The 18,468-nt window shown below is 47.0% G+C and overlaps 2 protein-coding genes across 2 annotated transcripts in view; one reads left to right on the top strand and one right to left on the bottom strand.

The window, feature by feature from the left end:
• Positions 1-3,621: 3,621 nt before the first annotated feature.
• On the bottom strand, positions 3,622-6,772 carry LOC118941061 (extensin-like). Its single transcript, XM_036951407.1, has 3 exons — positions 6,754-6,772; positions 4,821-5,141; positions 3,622-4,661 (listed from the first exon to the last, which is right to left on the bottom strand). The coding sequence occupies exons 1-3, from the start codon at positions 6,770-6,772 to the stop codon at positions 3,622-3,624; spliced, it is 1,380 nt and encodes a 459-aa protein (XP_036807302.1).
• Positions 6,773-7,659: 887 nt separating this feature from the next.
• LOC110497040 (potassium voltage-gated channel subfamily H member 3-like) overlaps positions 7,660-18,468 on the top strand; it is a 43,498-nt gene continuing 32,689 nt past the window's right edge. The window contains exons 1-4 of the mRNA XM_036951767.1: positions 7,660-7,974; positions 16,307-16,540; positions 16,812-16,958; positions 17,170-17,309. Coding sequence (XP_036807662.1) covers positions 16,411-16,540; positions 16,812-16,958; positions 17,170-17,309 — 417 coding nt within the window. The 5' untranslated portion in view covers positions 7,660-7,974; positions 16,307-16,410. The remainder of the gene's footprint in view (positions 7,975-16,306; positions 16,541-16,811; positions 16,959-17,169; positions 17,310-18,468) is intronic.

Raw genomic sequence — 18,468 nt, 5'->3', positions numbered from 1 at the left:
CATCTTTGATGAGGCCTTAAAACCCGGCATCCCGTTATTTATGTAAAAGGTTCCACATCACATGCATGTTTGTATGTGTACAGGGACATCCATTAGACACCAAGGCATCAGGAACATTAAACGATAGTGTTGTACAAATGGTTTGATCAGCTGCATGGATTCACCATGCAGCTGCTTTTGATAACATCTGAAAAGGCGTATATTTCTTGGAACATGAACATACATGCACACTCATATGAACAGATACACACACACACACACACACACACACACACACACACACACACATACAAAACGCTGTGTTTTTGGTGTTGCAAATGGGTGTTTCTAATATGAAGTGTTTCTCAACGCTTCTAATGATGTGATTAGATGTAGTGTTTGACAGAGAGGCAAATGGTCATCAGTTTCCCAAAGCTTCAGCTTGAGTAGAGAACAGCAACAACCCCTACAGCCTCTCTCCCAAAGCTTCAGCTTGAGTAGAGAACAGCAACAACCCCTACAGCCTCTCTCCCAAAGCTTCAGCTTGAGTAGAGAACAGCAACAACCCCTACAGCCTCTCTCCCAAAGCTTCAGCTTGAGTAGAGAACAGCAACAACCCCTACAGCCTCTCTCCCAAAGCTTCAGCTTGAGTAGAGAACAGCAACAACCCCTACAGCCTCTCTCCCAAAGCTTCAGCATGAGTAGAGAACAGCAACAACCCCTACAGCCTCTCTCCCAAAGCTTCAGCTTGAGTAGAGAACAGCAACAACCCCTACAGCCTCTCTCCCAAAGCTTCAGCTTGAGTAGAGAACAGCAACAACCCCTACAGCCTCTCTCCCCTCAGTAAGGGGACTCACCTGGCCTGCCTGATGCTGGGATCAGAGGAGGAGAGGAGGACAGGGGGAGAGGAGAAGGACAGGGGAGGTGGTGAGGAGGAGGAGAGGACAGGGGGAGGAGGTGAGGAGGAGGAGAGGACAGGGGGGGGAGGACAGGAGGAGAGGAGAAGGAGGAGAGGAGAGGAGGAGAGGAGGAGAAGTAGGAGGAGGAGGACAGGGGGGAGGAGAGGAGAGGAGGAGAGGGGGGAGAGGAGGAGGACAGGGGGAGGGGAGGAGGAGGAGAGGAGGACAGGGAGAGGAGGAGGAGGAGGAGGAGGAGGAGGAGAGGAGGACAGGGAGAGGAGGAGGAGGAGAGGAGGAGGACATGAGGAGGAGGGGAGGAGGAGGAGGAGAGGACAGTGAGAGGAGGAGGAGGAGGACAGGGGGAGGAGGAGGAGGGGGAGGACAGGGGGAGGAGGACAGGGGGAGGAGGAGGGGAGGAGGAGGAGGAGGACAGGGGGAGGAGGAGGAGGAGAGGGAGGAGGAGGACAGGGGGAGGAGGACAGGGGGAGGAGGAGGGGAGGAGGAGGAGGAGAGGACAGGGGAAGGCCCTCTTTGTTTTGTTGTTGTTGTACTAATTTGACATTTTACAGATTCCTGTGTCATCAAGTTCCTCAAGTGTGGTAATTAAGAGCAGCAGGTCACTCCTGAATGAGGCCTAAATGCAAACATGGTCACTGCCAATCAGCTGCAGGCAGGGGGTGGAGGGGCTGTGTGGGGGCTGTGGTAGACACACAGGACTCTCCCTCTCCCTCTCTCTTTCCCTGGGGAATTGTTATGGGAGAGAGAGAGAGGTTTTAACTTCAGTTCATGGAACATGGGACCAACACGCTAAATGTTGCGTTAATATTTTAGTTCAGTATAAAAAAGAAAATATTAAATACATACACTACACACTACGAATATTCAGCTATCTAGAAATGATTTATGCTCATGGAAAAACAATCGGATAAGCCTTCATAGCCTTTCATTGTATATGATTGTATATGAATTGACTGTAATTTGCTTTTGAAAGAGAAACGACTAAATGTGAAAATGTAAATGAAACTTTCTCCAAAGTCACATATGTTTTGATGGAGAACTGCACTACCCATTGGTCTTATCCTCCTTTCTCTCTCTTCAGACACACAGGCTACCGGACAGGACATTACCCATTGGTCTTATCCTCCTTTCTCTCTCTTCAGACACACAGGCTACCGGACAGGACAGGACAGGACAGGATCTAGGACCTGGCTAAAAATACTTGAATCAGTCATAGAGCCCATTGCCCTTTATGGTTGTGAGGTCTGGGGTCCGCTCACCAACCAAGACTTCACAAAGTGGGACAAACATCAAATTGAGACTCTGCATGCAGAATTCTGCAAAAATATCCTCTGTGTACAACGTAGGACACCAAATAATGTATGCAGAGCAGAATTAGGCCGATACCCACTAATTATCAAAATCCAGAAAAGAGCCGTTAAATTCTATAACCACCTAAAAGGAAGCGATTCCCAAACCTTCCATAACAAAGCCATCACCTACAGAGAGATGAACCTGGAGAAGAGTCCCCTAAGCAAGCTGGTCTTGGGGCTCTGTTCACAAACACACCCCACAGACCCCCAGGACAGCAGCACAATTAGACCCAACCAAATCATGAGAAAACAAAAATATAATTACTTGACACATTGGAAAGAATTAACAAAAAAACAGAGCAAACTAGAATGCTATTTGGCCCTAAACAGAGAGTACACAGTGGCAGAATACCTGTCCACTGTGACTGACCCAAACTTAAGGAAAGCTTTGACTATGTACAGACATAGTGAGCATAGCCTTGCTATTGAGAAAGGCTGCCGTAGGCTATGTGCTCACTGCCCACAAAATGAGGTGAAAACTGAGCTGCACTTCCTAACCTCCTGTCCAATGTATGACCATATTAGAGAGACATATTTCCCTCAGATTACACAGATCCACAAAGAATTCAAAAACAAATCCAATTTTGATAAACTCCCATATCTACAGGGTGAAATACCACATATATATGTGTATATATATATATATATATATATATATATATATATATATATGTATAATATGACATTTGTAATGTCTTTATTGTTTTGAAATTTCTGTATGTGTAATGTTTACTGTTAATTTTTATTGTTTATTTCACTTTTGTATATTATCTACCTCACTTGCTTTGGCAATGTTAACACATGTTTCCCATGCCAATAAAGCCCCTTGAATTGAATTGAGAGAGAGGCTAGCATTTTTCAACAGTGATTGTTTTTTTGTGTGGGCTCACTGATCACCAGGAGAAACATAAGCCCCCCTGGTTTCTGCTTGAGAAGACCAACACACAACTAAACAGTAGCAATACAAGAATCATCTCCCCCTCCTCCGCCACTCTCATTGTCTTGGTGTGTTTAAGAAAAGCTGTCTCTAATGAGGGGCTAATAGGTGGGATTCAGCCCCAATTCAGTTCCTCTCCGGGGGTATTGTTGGTATTGTAACGGCTGCCTGGGCTCCAGCTGTAGAGCCTGCAGGGGACATACGTGTGAATGGGGATGACATGCAAATCTATTGGGCTAAAACAAGGTTCTTTTGTATTGACTGTCAATGACAATCAAGAGGTTGAGAGGGGTGTTGGTGGGGTGGGTAGTGGACACTGAGGTTGGTAGGGGTGTTGGTGGGGTGGGTAGTGGACACTGAGGTTGGTAGGGATGTTGGTAGGGTGGGTAGTGGACACTGAGGTTGATAGGGGTGTTGGTGGGGTGGGTAGTGGACACTAAAGTTGGTAGGGGTGTTGGTGGGGTGGGTAGTGGACACTGAGGTTGAGAGGGGTGTTGGTAGGGTGGGTAGTGGACACTGAGGTTGATAGGGGTGTTAGTGGGGTGGGTAGTGGACACTGAGGTTGAGAGGGGTGTTGGTAGGGTGGGTAGTGTACACTGAGGTTGGTAGGGGTGTTGGTGGGGTGGGTAGTGGACACTGAGGTTGAGAGGGGTGTTGGTAGGGTGGGTAGTGTACACTGAGGTTGGTAGGGGTGTTGGTGGGGTGGGTAGTGGACACTGAGGTTGAGAGGGGTGTTGATGGGGTGGTTAGTGTACACTGAGGTTGGTAGGGGCGTTGGTAGGGTGGGTAGTGGACACTGAGGTTGAGAGGGGTGTTGGTAGGGTGGGTAGTGTACACTGAGGTTGGTAGGGGTGTTGGTGGGGTGGGTAGTGGACACTGAGGTTGAGAGGGGTGTTGATGGGGTGGGTAGTGTACACCGAGGTTGAGAGGGGTGTTGGTGGGGTGGGTAGTGTACACTGAGGTTGAGAGGGGTGTTGATGGGGTGGGTAGTGTACACCGAGGTTGAGAGGGGTGTTGGTGGGGTGGGTAGTGTACACTGAGGTTGAGAGGGGTGTTGATGGGGTGGGTAGTGTACACCGAGGTTGAGAGGGGTGTTGGTGGGGTGGGTAGTGGACACTGAGGTTGAGAGGGGTGTTGGTGGGGTGGGTAGTGTACACTGAGGTTGAGAGGGGTGTTGGTGGGGTGGGTAGTGGACACTGAGGTTGAGAGGGGTGTTGATGGGGTGGGTAGTGGACACTGAGGTTGAGAGGGGTGTTGGTAGGGTGGGTAGTGTACACTGAGGTTGAGAGGGGTGTTGGTGGGGTGGGTAGTGGACACTGAGGTTGATAGGGGTGTTGGTGGGGTGGGTAGTGGACACTGAGGTTGAGAGGGGTGTTGGTAGGGTGGGTAGTGTACACTGAGGTTGGTAGGGGTGTTGGTGGGGTGGGTAGTGGACACTGAGGTTGAGAGGGGTGTTGATGGGGTGGGTAGTGTACACTGAGGTTGAGAGGGGTGTTGGTAGGGTGGGTAGTGGACACTGAGGTTGAGAGGGGTGTTGGTGGGGTGGTTAGTGGACACTGAGGTTGATAGGGGTGTTGGTGGGGTGGGTAGTGGACACTGAGGTTGAGAGGGGTGTTGGTAGGGTGGGTAGTGTACACTGAGGTTGGTAGGGGTGTTGGTGGGGTGGGTAGTGGACACTGACGTTGAGAGGGGTGTTGATGGGGTGGGTAGTGTACACTGAGGTTGAGAGGGGTGTTGGTAGGGTGGGTAGTGGACACTGAGGTTGAGAGGGGTGTTGGTAGGGTGGGTAGTGTACACTGAGGTTGAGAGGGGTGTTGATGGGGTGGGTAGTGGACACTGAGGTTGAGAGGGGTGTTGGTAGGGTGGGTAGTGGACACTGAGGTTGGTAGGGGTGTTGGTGGGGTGGGTAGTGGACACTGAGGTTGAGAGGGGTGGTGGTGGGGTGGGTAGTGGACACTGAGGTTGAGAGGGGTGTTGGTAGGGTGGGTAGTGTACACTGTCTCTCTCTCTCTGCTCCCCCTAGTCTTTCATTCTGCCCACCTCCACTGTCTACATTAGTGTTGTTTGTAGGCTGGCTAGTCTTTCATCTGTCCAGTGTTTTTATGTTCTGTGCTCTTCAGCACAAAGGCTCCTCTACCTCACCTCTGGGTTGGTTTTGATGAGTACACCAATTGTAAAGGGGTCTCCATAGAAACAGGTGCAGGAACCTCCTCTGTTCCTGACTGAAGATGCACACACACACACACACGCACACATGCACACACTAACACACACACACATGCATGAGTTACAAGACAATGCAAGCCGACCACACACACACACACACACACACACACACACACACACACACACACACACACACACACACACACACACACACACACACACACACACACACACACACACACACACGAGTAACAGACAATACAAGCCAACCACACACACACATGAGCAACAGACAATACAAGTCAACCACACACACATGAGCAACAGACAATACAAGACAACCACACACACACATGAGTAACAGACAATACAAGACAACCACACACACATGAGTAACAGACAATACAATCCAACCACACACATGAGTATCAGACAATACAATCCAACCACACACACACATGAGTAACAGACAATACAATCCAACCACAAGCTCCTTGGGATTTGTAAGGATGTGCTGGATGTTTATTGTATCAGAGTAACACATTTGTTAATGTGGTAAAAGAGTATAAGGTATCTAGTAGTAAGTCAATTAACGCACAGAAATATTTAAGAGGGCCAGTTTGCAGTTACGTTGTACTTTACATAACTAAATACTGTAATAGTTACATATACACACATATTGTCACATATTGTCTCATGTAGTCCTTTCTCCTGCTTTTTAAATCGTCTAGTTTCCGCTGTCAATGCCCAGTGATGGCCATGGATCTGACTATGAACAAACAGCTCCACCGTGTGGTATTAAGGTGGACACACAGCACACGGGTCAATAATCTACCACTCCAAAACTGTCAGTTGTTGGCTATTCAGAATGTTCCGAAAGAACTGCTCCCAGAGGCGGTCCTGTAGTCAGCTGCTACTCTTGTTCCAACCCAGTAATAATTCGTCATATTCAACTAATCAACTTTAAACACTTGTTTAGTTTAAACATATCTGTTAGTGCAGTTCACTTTTTTTTTATGAAGAAAGACTAACTAGTGTTTGTTCAATTCTTTGTCTATCAGGTTTTATTCAGCTCGTTTCATCAAACTGTGAATCACTGAGTCACTTTCTCAATGATTCTTCCCTCGCTTTTTTGTGTCCTCTCTCCTCGCACCCTTCTCAAAACGTATCGGAGAAAGTCTGAACGGGGGGGAGGCCCTCCTCGGATACGCTCGAGCAGGAGGCGGGGAGCTGGAATGCGAGGAATTAAGGTACAGTGAGTTGAGTCTGACTGTTATTTGACTATGCTGCCCATTTATAGTTTTCTTCGACAGCTAGTTGAATCATCCATTTATAGTTTTCTTCGACAGCTAGTTGAATCATCCATGTATGGTTTATCTTCACCACTAGATGGCAGGCTTACCCTTCTCCTTATTCCCCATCAGTTGTCGACACCTCCAGTAGCAGACACAGTCAGACAGACACAGTCTTAGATTTATTTTATAACAAATTATCTACAAAATATATATTTTAAACATGCTACTATTCAATAGCATGATCTGATATAAGTAAAGTGTAACAAATACAGTACACTGCAACAAAAATAAGGGCTCTTTGCAGTTCTCTATATAACCTTTTTGAGAGCCATACATGAAGCGGGATATTGAACCCTTCCGCTTTATACAAGCTTTTGGCACAACTCATTCTATCAGGAAATACACAGAACATAGACTCGATCTGGGCTCTATGTAGATGTAAATAGAGCCAGTGCTTGATAAAGCGCCATCGAGATCTACGGTCTTTCAAACAACAGTCACTAGAGGGCGCTCCACTCCATCTAAAGAATAATAAGATGACGAAATGCAGACACCACACGCTATGAACGTTCAGTTGTCTAGAAATTATTTATGCTCATGGAAAAACAATCGGATAAGCCTTCATAGCCTTTCATTGTATATGATTGTATATGAATTCACTGTAATTTGCTTTTGAAAGATAAGAGAAACGACTAAATGTGAAAATGTAAATGAAACTTTCTCCAAAGTCACATATGTTTTGATGGAGAACTGCATTACCCATTGGTCTTATCCTCATACCTGCCTGTGTGTCTGAAGAGAGAGAGAGTACATGATATAAGAGGAGAGAGAGAGAGAGAGAGAGAGAGATAGAGAACGAGAGAGAGAGAGAGAGAGAGAAAGAAGCCTACCTAGGCTAGGTATGTAACATTGAGGAGCAGAGCGCAGCAGCACTTATGCAGCGATGCGCACGTTGCAGCCGTTAACATTCCTCGTGTGTTCCAGTTCACAAATGTAGTCAAACACTGCCTACCATTCATCATCTGGCAACCACCCACAACAATCGGATATTACTTTCCTTCTTCTCTTTGTTTTTGACCATTTGAGTGGTCAACCCCGCGGTCTAAAAGTGGAGCCCCGAGGATCTCGGATCGGCGCGCTCCTACAGGGGCTCGGAGGCGCGCCCGGGGCTTCCAGATTTTTGCCCGGTTTCGTCGCAGCGGAGACCGATGCCTCGAATCGCCGAGACCGGAGAGGGTCTCAACGGTCTAGAACGCCAGCGACGAGGGGTCGTCTGGCGCCACAAAACACCTTCCTAGACACAATTGCAAACCGGTTTGATGGGACCCGTAAGTAACCACTCCACTTGCGCCTTTCTGCCAGGTGACGCGCATACCCACACAACGCGATGCGCGTCAAGTCTAGGAAATGTTTTCAAACACATTTTATTGTAAAAAAAATAAAAAATAAATAAGAATATGCAACCCTTATGTAGCATTATATTATAAGAACGTGTCTCAAGGACCTGAGGTGTCCTGATGCGTTGATGTTTATCTAGGACAGGGCTCTCATAGTTACATGAGTTACATGAGTTCTCATAGTTATATATGAGTAACATAGTTAGACGTTTTTCGATGTTCCTTTGACATGACTGTAGTTTTACAGGGCCATGTATTACATCCCAGGAGGCAAGCTCCTCTTAATCCTCATATAAATGTCTTACCAAAACGAATCAGATAGATGACTAGCTGAACGGGGTGAATTGAAGATAGATTACCTGGGATGTGCATATAGGCTAAATGAACTCCAACATACATTAAGACAGATGCAGTCTCCCAGGTAGCCCTGTCTTGCAGTCAGATGACCAAATCGCCCTGTAGTGGCCTCATGGATGGAATATTATTCATCATTTTTATAATTAATCAATAAATGTTCGTTTTTTTAAACACCTAAAATACGGTGTTTTTGTGTTAAACGGTTTGTTATATTTCAGTGTTGTGTGATGTATATAAAGTGTAATATTGGGATACAAACTCAAAATGTAATACATTTCAACTCTATATGTGACATGATACAGGTGTCTTCTTTTGTTAAGCCCATAACCATGTGTGTGAGGTGGATACTGTTGTTAAACCCATAACCATGTGTGTGAGGTGGATACTGTTGTTAAACCCATAACCATGTGTGTGAGGTGGATACTGTTGTTAAACCCATAACCATGTGTGTGAGGTGTCTTCTGTTGTTAAACCCATAACCATGTGTGTGAGGTGGATACTGTTGTTAAACCCATAACCATGTGTGTGAGGTGGATACTGTTGTTAAACCCATAACCATGTGTGTGAGGTGTCTTCTGTTGTTAAACCCATAACCATGTGTGTGAGGTGGATACTGTTGTTAAACCCATAACCATGTGTGTGAGGTGTCTTCTGTTGTTAAACCCATAACCATGTGTGTGAGGTGGATACTGTTGTTAAACCCATAACCATGTGTGTGAGGTGGATACTGTTGTTAAGCCCATAACCATGTGTGTGAGGTGGATACTGTTGTTAAACCCATAACCATGTGTGTGAGGTGGATACTGTTGTTAAACCCATAACCATGTGTGTGAGGTGGATACTGTTGTTAAACCCATAACCATGTGTGTGAGGTGGATACTGTTGTTAAGCCCATAACCATGTGTGTGAGGTGGATACTGTTGTTAAGCCCATAACCATGTGTGTGAGGTGGATACTGTTGTTAAACCCATAACCATGTGTGTGAGGTGGATACTGTTGTTAAACCCATAACCATGTGTGTGAGGTGGATACTGTTGTTAAACCCATAACCATGTGGGTGAGGTGGATACTGTTGTTAAACCCATAACCATGTGTGTGAGGTGGATACTGTTGTTAAACCCATAACTATGTGTGTGAGGTGGATACTGTTGTTAAACCCATAACCATGTGTGTGAGGTGGATACTGTTGTTAAACCCATAACCATGTGTGTGAGGTGGATACTGTTGTTAAACCCATAACCATGTGTGTGAGGTGGATACTGTTGTTAAACCCATAACCATGTGTGTGAGGTGGATACTGTTGTTAAACCCATAACCATGTGGGTGAGGTGGATACTGTTGTTAAACCCATAACCATGTGTGTGAGGTGGATACTGTTGTTAAGCCCATAACCATGTGTGTGAGGTGGATACTGTTGTTAAACCCATAACCATGTGTGTGAGGTGGATACTGTTGTTAAACCCATAACCATGTGTGTGAGGTGGATACTGTTGTTAAACCCATAACCATGTGTGTGAGGTGGATACTGTTGTTAAACCCATAACCATGTGTGTGAGGTGGATACTGTTGTTAAACCCATAACCATGTGTGTGAGGTGGATACTGTTGTTAAACCCATAACCATGTGTGTGAGGTGGATACTGTTGTTAAACCCATAACCATGTGTGTGAGGTGGATACTGTTGTTAAACCCATAACCATGTGGGTGAGGTGGATACTGTTGTTAAACCCATAACCATGTGTGTGAGGTGGATACTGTTGTTAAACCCATAACCATGTGTGTGAGGTGGATACTGTTGTTAAACCCATAACCATGTGTGTGAGGTGGATACTGTTGTTAAACCCATAACCATGTGTGTGAGGTGGATACTGTTGTTAAACCCATAACCATGTGTGTGAGGTGGATACTGTTGTTAAACCCATAACCATGTGTGTGAGGTGGATACTGTTGTTAAACCCATAACCATGTGTGTGAGGTGGATACTGTTGTTAAACCCATAACCATGTGTGTGAGGTGGATACTGTTGTTAAGCCCATAACCATGTGTGTGAGGTGGATACTGTTGTTAAACCCATAACCATGTGTGTGAGGTGGATACTGTTGTTAAACCCATAACCATGTGTGTGAGGTGGATACTGTTGTTAAACCCATAACCATGTGTGTGAGGTGGATACTGTTGTTAAGCCCATAACCATGTGTGTGAGGTGGATACTGTTGTTAAACCCATAACCATGTGTGTGAGGTGGATACTGTTGTTAAACCCATAACCATGTGTGTGAGGTGTCTTCTGTTGTTAAACCCATAACCATGTGTGTGAGGTGGATACTGTTGTTAAACCCATAACCATGTGTGTGAGGTGGATACTTTTGTTACAAAGTAGATTAGTTTAAGACGACCAAGAAGCACTCTTTGTGACCCTGGTTTAGTCCACTGCAGTAAATTAATGAGCAAAGTCGCGTGTACTGGATTTCCCCATGGTTTTCAAACTCCATAATATTACAGGGTGTGTGTGTGTGTGTGTGTGTGTGTCTGTGTGTACCCCTCCCTTGCAGTCTCTTATATGACGGCATGGTAACATCACCATCAACTCCATATTGCAGCCTAACACTGAGATTGAGAGATTGATTTCCCATAACTCCTTTGTGTCAAAGTGTGGCCTTTGGTCTATGGGTGATTCGTGTGTGACAGGTGAGGGGGTGGTGTAGGTAGGTAGGTGTTGACATAATATGACAGTCTCAGGACGGTTACAAAGCCCAGTGTAATGGCAGCACTGAGACAGTCTCATGACGGTTACAAAGCCCAGTGTAATGGCAGCACTGAGACAGTCTCAGGATGGTTACAAAGCCCAGTGTAATGGCAGCACTGAGACAGTCTCAGGATGGTTACAAAGCCCAGTGTAATGGCAGCACTGAGACAGTCTCAGGATGGTTACAAAGCCCAGTGTAATGGCAGCACTGAGACAGTCTCAGGATGGTTACAAAGCCCAGTGTAATGGCAGCACTGAGACAGTCTCAGGACGGTTACAAAGCCCAGTGTAATGGCAGCACTGAGACAGTCTCAGGACGGTTACAAAGCCCAGTGTAATGGCAGCACTGAGACAGTCTCAGGACGGTTACAAAGCCCAGTGTAATGGCAGCACTGAGACAGTCTCAGGACGGTTACAAAGCCCAGTGTAATGGCAGCACTGAGACAGTCTCAGGACGGTTACAAAGCCCAGTGTAATGGCAGCACTGAGACAGTCTCAGGACAGTTACAAAGCCCAGTGTAATGGCAGCACTGAGACAGTCTCAGGACGGTTACAAAGCCCAGTGTAATGGCAGCACTGAGACAGTCTCAGGATGGTTACAATGCCCAGTGTAATGGCAGCACTGAGACAGTCTCAGGACGGTTACAAAGCCCAGTGTAATGGCAGCACTGAGACAGTCTCAGGACGGTTACAAAGCCCAGTGTAATGGCAGCACTGAGACAGTCTCAGGACGGTTACAAAGCCCAGTGTAATGGCAGCACTGAGACAGTTTCATGACGGTTACAAAGCCCAGTGTAATGGCAGCACTGAGACAGTCTCATGACGGTTACAAAGCCCAGTGTAATGGCAGCACTGAGACAGTCTCAGGATGGTTACAAAGCCCAGTGTAATGGCAGCACTGAGACAGTCTCAGGACGGTTACAAAGCCCAGTGTAATGGCAGCACTGAGACAGTCTCAGGACGGTTACAAAGCCCAGTGTAATGGCAGCACTGAGACAGTCTCAGGACGGTTACAAAGCCCAGTGTAATGGCAGCACTGAGACAGTCTCAGGACGGTTACAAAGCCCAGTGTAATGGCAGCACTGAGACAGTCTCATGACGGTTACAAAGCCCAGTGTAATGGCAGCACTGAGACAGTCTCAGGACGGTTACAAAGCCCAGTGTAATGGCAGCACTGATACAGTCTCAGGACGGTTTCAAAGCCCAGTGTAATGGCAGCACTGAGACAGTCTCAGGACGGTTACAAAGCCCAGTGTAATGGCAGCACTGATACAGTCTCAGGACGGTTACAAAGCCCAGTGTAATGGCAGCACTGATACAGTCTCAGGACGGTTTCAAAGCCCAGTGTAATGGCAGCACTGAGACAGTCTCACGACGGTTACAAAGCCCAGTGTAATGGCAGCACTGAGACAGTCTCAGGACGGTTACAAAGCCCAGTGTAATGGCAGCACTGAGACAGTCTCAGGACGGTTACAAAGCCCAGTGTAATGGCAGCACTGAGACAGTCTCAGGACGGTTTCAAAGCCCAGTGTAATGGCAGCACTGAGACAGTCTCAGGACGGTTACAAAGCCCAGTGTAATGGCAGCACTGATACAGTCTCAGGACGGTTTCAAAGCCCAGTGTAATGGCAGCACTGAGACAGTCTCAGGACGGTTACAAAGCCCAGTGTAATGGCAGCACTGAGACAGTCTCAGGACGGTTACAAAGCCCAGTGTAATGGCAGCACTGAGACAGTCTCAGGACGGTTACAAAGCCCAGTGTAATGGCAGCACTGAGACAGTCTCAGGACGGTTACAAAGCCCAGTGTAATGGCAGCACTGAGACAGTCTCAGGATGGTTACAAAGCCCAGTGTAATGGCAGCACTGAGACAGTCTCAGGACGGTTACAAAGCTCAGTGTAATGGCAGCACTGAGACAGTCTCAGGACGGTTTCAAAGCCCAGTGTAATGGCAGCACTGATACAGTCTCAGGACGGTTACAAAGCCCAGTGTAATGGCAGCACTGAGACAGTCTCAGGACGGTTACAAAGCCCAGTGTAATGGCAGCACTGAGACAGTCTCAGGATGGTTACAAAGCCCAGTGTAATGGCAGCACTGAGACAGTCTCAGGATGGTTACAAAGCCCAGTGTAATGGCAGCACTGAGACAGTCTCAGGACGGTTACAAAGCCCAGTGTAATGGCAGCACTGAGACAGTCTCAGGACGGTTACAAAGCCCAGTGTAATGGCAGCACTGAGACAGTCTCAGGACGGTTACAAAGCCCAGTGTAATGGCAGCACTGAGACAGTCTCAGGACGGTTACAAAGCCCAGTGTAATGGCAGCACTGAGACAGTCTCAGGATGGTTTCAAAGCCCAGTGTAATGGCAGCACTGATACAGTCTCAGGACGGTTACAAAGCCCAGTGTAATGGCAGCACTGAGACAGTCTCAGGACGGTTACAAAGCCCAGTGTAATGGCAGCACTGAGACAGTCTCAGGACGGTTACAAAGCCCAGTGTAATGGCAGCACTGAGACAGTCTCAGGACGGTTACAAAGCCCAGTGTAATGGCAGCACTGAGACAGTCTCAGGACGGTTACAAAGCCCAGTGTAATGGCAGCACTGAGACAGTCTCAGGATGGTTACAAAGCCCAGTGTAATGGCAGCACTGAGACAGTCTCAGGACGGTTACAAAGCCCAGTGTAATGGCAGCACTGAGACAGTCTCAGGACGGTTACAAAGCCCAGTGTAATGGCAGCACTGAGACAGTCTCAGGACGGTTACAAAGCCCAGTGTAATGGCAGCACTGAGACAGTCTCAGGACGGTTACAAAGCCCAGTGTAATGGCAGCACTGAGACAGTCTCAGGACGGTTACAAAGCCCAGTGTAATGGCAGCACTGAGACAGTCTCAGGACGGTTACAAAGCCCAGTGTAATGGCAGCACTGAGACAGTCTCAGGACGGTTACAAAGCCCAGTGTAATGGCAGCACTGAGACAGTCTCAGGACGGTTACAAAGCCCAGTGTAATGGCAGCACTGAGACAGTCTCAGGACGGTTACAAAGCCCAGTGTAATGGCAGCACTGAGACAGTCTCAGGATGGTTACAAAGCCCAGTGTAATGGCAGCACTGAGACAGTCTCAGGACGGTTACAAAGCCCAGTGTAATGGCAGCACTGAGACAGTCTCAGGACGGTTACAAAGCCCAGTGTAATGGCAGCACTGAGACAGTCTCAGGACGGTTACAAAGCCCAGTGTAATGGCAGCACTGAGACAGTCTCAGGACGGTTACAAAGCCTAGTGCAATGGCAGCACTGAGACAGTCTCAGGACGGTTACAAAGCCCAGTGTAATGGCAGCACTGAGACAGTCTCAGGATGGTTACAAAGCCCAGTGTAATGGCAGCACTGAGACAGCTTTCCACAACACTGCACATGCTGGGGAAGGGTTGACGTTGTACTTGCTGTTCCTCACATGTGCAGCCGGGAGGCTGTGTGTGTGTGTGTCTCAGAGAGCTAAAACAGAATAAGAGAGGGAGAGAGAGTAAGACAGAGAGACTCAGAGACCTGTCAGTGTGGTGCTAGGACAACAATCTGTCCCTCAACATCTGTAAGACCAAGGAGCTGATCGTAGACTTCCAGAGAAAGAGGGGAGAACACGCCTCCATCCACATTAACAAAAGCTGGAGCGGGTCGAGAGCTTCAAGTTCCTTGGCGTCTACATCACGTAACATGGTCCACTCACACCCACACAGTCGTGAAGAGGGCACGACAGCTCCTCTTCCCCCTCAGGAGCATGAAAACATTTGGCATGGGCCCTCGGATCCTCCAAAAAGTTATACAGCTGCACCACCGAGAGCATCTTGATTGGCTGCATCACCGCTTGGTATGGCAAATGCACCGCAAAGCACTACAGAGGTTGGTGTGGACAGCCCAGTACATCACTGGGGCTGAGCTCCCTGCCATCCAGGACCTCTATATATTCTTTATGTCATCTCCCTCTCTCGCTCTCGTGCTTCCAACTTCTGGATGATGCAGCATTGTAATATCAAGCATAATAATCTATTCCATTGACATCAAATCAGGAGCCACGTGCCTCAGTGTACCAGGGCTTTTGAATGGCTGTCTATAAGCACAGCACAGCCTCTTCCTCTCCTCTCTTCCTGTGATACCTTACTGTTGGTGGCTCCTGGATTGACAGATCTCTAGGTCTTGGTGTTCAAGTCCAAGGCAAATGAGATGGATACCACAGAAATAATCTGTGATAATCCATTCATGTGCAGAGATAGGAATGGATTATAGCAGATTATCTTGTAGCGTCCTGTCCATCTCATTGAGTATGGACATTACTAGGATCACATGTTGTCATGGTTACTAAGGTGGGGTAGTCATTGAGTATGGATGAGATCAGATGGGAACCACAGCTGTGCAGCAACTTTAGATATTACTAGGATCACATCTTTTCATTGTAGCTGAGGTGGGGTAGTCATTGTTTTTATCCCCATCAGAGATTAAAAGCATTACATTTTTGGCCATTTCTTTCTGTCCCTCTCTCTTTCCCCTCCCTCCCTCCCTCCCTCCCTCCCTCCCTCCCTCCCTCCCTCCCTCTCTATATTATACACATTCTTCACAGTGAGTGCCCCAGTCCTACAGATCCTATTTCTGTAAAGGACTCAACATCTCCTGCAGAGTGAATTGTTCTCCTGTAAAGCCCCTAAAGCCTACTAATCAAACAACTAAATTACCCATAGAAATATTCAAGAGGCCGTATCTCCGTCAAGCGCCAGGCAGCGCCACTCAAATCCCCCTACCACCCTTGACTCAAACAGGAACGGCATTTATATGTAATTGATGTCTTGACTTCATTCATGCATGAATTAACACAGTTATGTTTGTTGCCTTTGGCCCCTGATGCCCTTAATTTAAGCCAAGCTATGTGATTTGTTAGGTCTGCTCTTTCGTTCCCATACTCAGCCAGAGACCCGGCTTGGAGCAAAAACACAGCCTCATCGCCCTTACCATCACAAAGACTCAGGAGAAAATCAGGAGAAAAATATGATTAAACTTTTATACAAAGTTCAAAGGAGGTCTCTTTGATGTTCTTTATCCCAAATAGCATTTGAAACTCGTCCCGTCTGTCTTTCTTTCTCTCTCTCTCTCTCTCTCTCTCTCTCTCTCTCTCTCTCAGACAGTAACTTTGTCCTGGGTAACGCCCAGGTGCAGTCGCTCTACCCCATCGTCTACTGCTCGGACGGCTTCTGCGAGCTGACCGGCTTCGCCCGCGGTGAGCTGATGCAAAAGAGCTGCAGGTGTCACTTCCTGTACGGCTTGGACACCAGCGAGAGCCTAACCACTCAGATCCAAAAGGCCCTAGACGAGCGGCAGGAATTTAAGACTGAGTGCATCCTGTACAAGAAGGGGGGTAAGGAAGGGAACCATCTTGGTTCTAGTTGACAGAGATTAGTCAGTGGTCTGGTAAGACTTTCTCCACAGGTCCCTCAAGGGGTTTCTATGGCTCTTTCTCAGATGCATCTCTTCCCCTTCATCATAGTCATTAGTCTAGTTTTCACTTGCTCAGTTGTTTCAGATAATTGCAGATGAAGGAGAGGACAGATGATCAAGGCCGTTGAGACAGAGCCTATATGTTTTACTCCTCTCTGACCTGGTTGTCTATGTGTCTGTCTGTATCTCAGGAGAGCAGTTCTGGTGTCTGCTGGACATAGTGCCCATCAAGAATGAGAAGGGAGAGGTGGTGCTGTTCCTGGTCTCCCACAAGGACATCACAGAGACCAGGAAGGACCAGCAGGACCAGGGGGACCATGGACAAGACTCAGACACTGGTGAGGGAGGGAGGGAGGAAGGGGGTGAGGGAGGGAGGCTCAGATGAAGGGAAAATGGGAGAGAGGGGTTGGAGGGAGAGGGATTGACAGTTACATGATGAACAATGAATAAGCTAATTACAGTACATCAAAAGGATCTTGTCTCCCTCCACCCCCACCCCTCGGCCTTGTCTCTCCCTCCACCCCCACCCCTCGGCCTGCCGGTCCCCAGACGAGGAGACAGGTCTGGAGGTGCACCAGATCACCCGTCCCCCAGGCTTTGACCACAACCGCCGGCGTAGTCGGGCCGTACTCTACCAGTTGTCTGGCCACTTGCAGAAACAGGACAAGAACAAGCTCAAGATCAACAACGTGAGTACACTGTAACACATGGAGGGACAGTTACAGAAAACATCTATGCAGTTAGCTACTGGAATTATATAGAGCTGTAAAGAGCGATGCATTATGGGGGGTCTGTTAGAGCGCTGCGTCGCACGACACGTCCCCATATCACCCAGTTAGCAACATGTTTGTCCAATACATCTCACGTCATCCTATCATCACTCTTATATTGTCCAATACAGCCCATATCTCAACCTATCATCACTCTTATATTCTCCAATACAGCCCATATCTCATTCTATCATCACTCTTATATTCTCCAATACAGCCCATATCTCATTCTATCATCACTCTTATATTCTCCAATACAGCCCATATCTCATTCTATCATCACTCTTATATTCTCCAATACAGCCCATATCTCAACCTATCAACACTCTTATATTGTCCAATACAGCCCATATCTCATCCTATCAACACTCTTATATTGTCCAATACAGCCCATATCTCATCCTATCATCACTCTTATATTCTCCAATACAGTCCATATCTCATTCTATCATCACTCTTATATTGTCCAATACAGCCCATATCTCATCCTATCATCACTCTTATATTGTCCAATACAGCCCATATCTCAACCTATCAACACTCTTATATTGTCCAATACAGCCCATATCTCATCCTATCATCACTCTTATATTGTCCAGTACAGCCCATATCTCATCCTATCATCACTCTTATATTGACCAATACAGCCCATATCTCATCCTATCAACACTCTTATATTGTCCAATACAGCCCATATCTCATCCTATCAACACTCTTATATTCTCCAATACAGCCCATATAAGCACCTATAAACATCAAACCACCACTCCTATGGGTAATCACTTCCTCAACATTTCAATTGTGAAGGTGCATAAAGATGTAGGAATTCAGACAATGACGTCATTGTTTTTAGCACTACCTACAGAGTTCTTAAACTACGGTGCCCCATATGGTTCAATGTGCCAGTAAATCAGCACAATTTACTTTAATGCTGGACGGGCGGGCAGGTGCGGGCAGTGATCGATTGAATAGCATGCATTTAGTTTTACTTGCATTTAAGAGAAGTTGGAGGCCACGGAAGGAGAGTTGTAAGCCATTGAAGCTTGTCTGGAAGTTAGTTAACACAGGGTCCAAAGAG

Source organism: Oncorhynchus mykiss, chromosome 18 (genome assembly GCF_013265735.2).
Source record: "Oncorhynchus mykiss isolate Arlee chromosome 18, USDA_OmykA_1.1, whole genome shotgun sequence".
NCBI classification, from domain to species: Eukaryota; Metazoa; Chordata; class Actinopteri; order Salmoniformes; family Salmonidae; genus Oncorhynchus; species Oncorhynchus mykiss.
This window is presented reverse-complemented; position numbering and strand designations above follow the sequence as displayed.

What these genes read in the sequence shown, in the direction of transcription:
- LOC118941061 (XM_036951407.1), bottom strand. An exon ending in ACACCCCTACCAACCTCAGT is followed by an intron (nt 4,662 to 4,820) that starts GTACACTACCCA and finishes TCTCAACCTCAG; the next exon opens with TGTACACTACCCACCCCATC.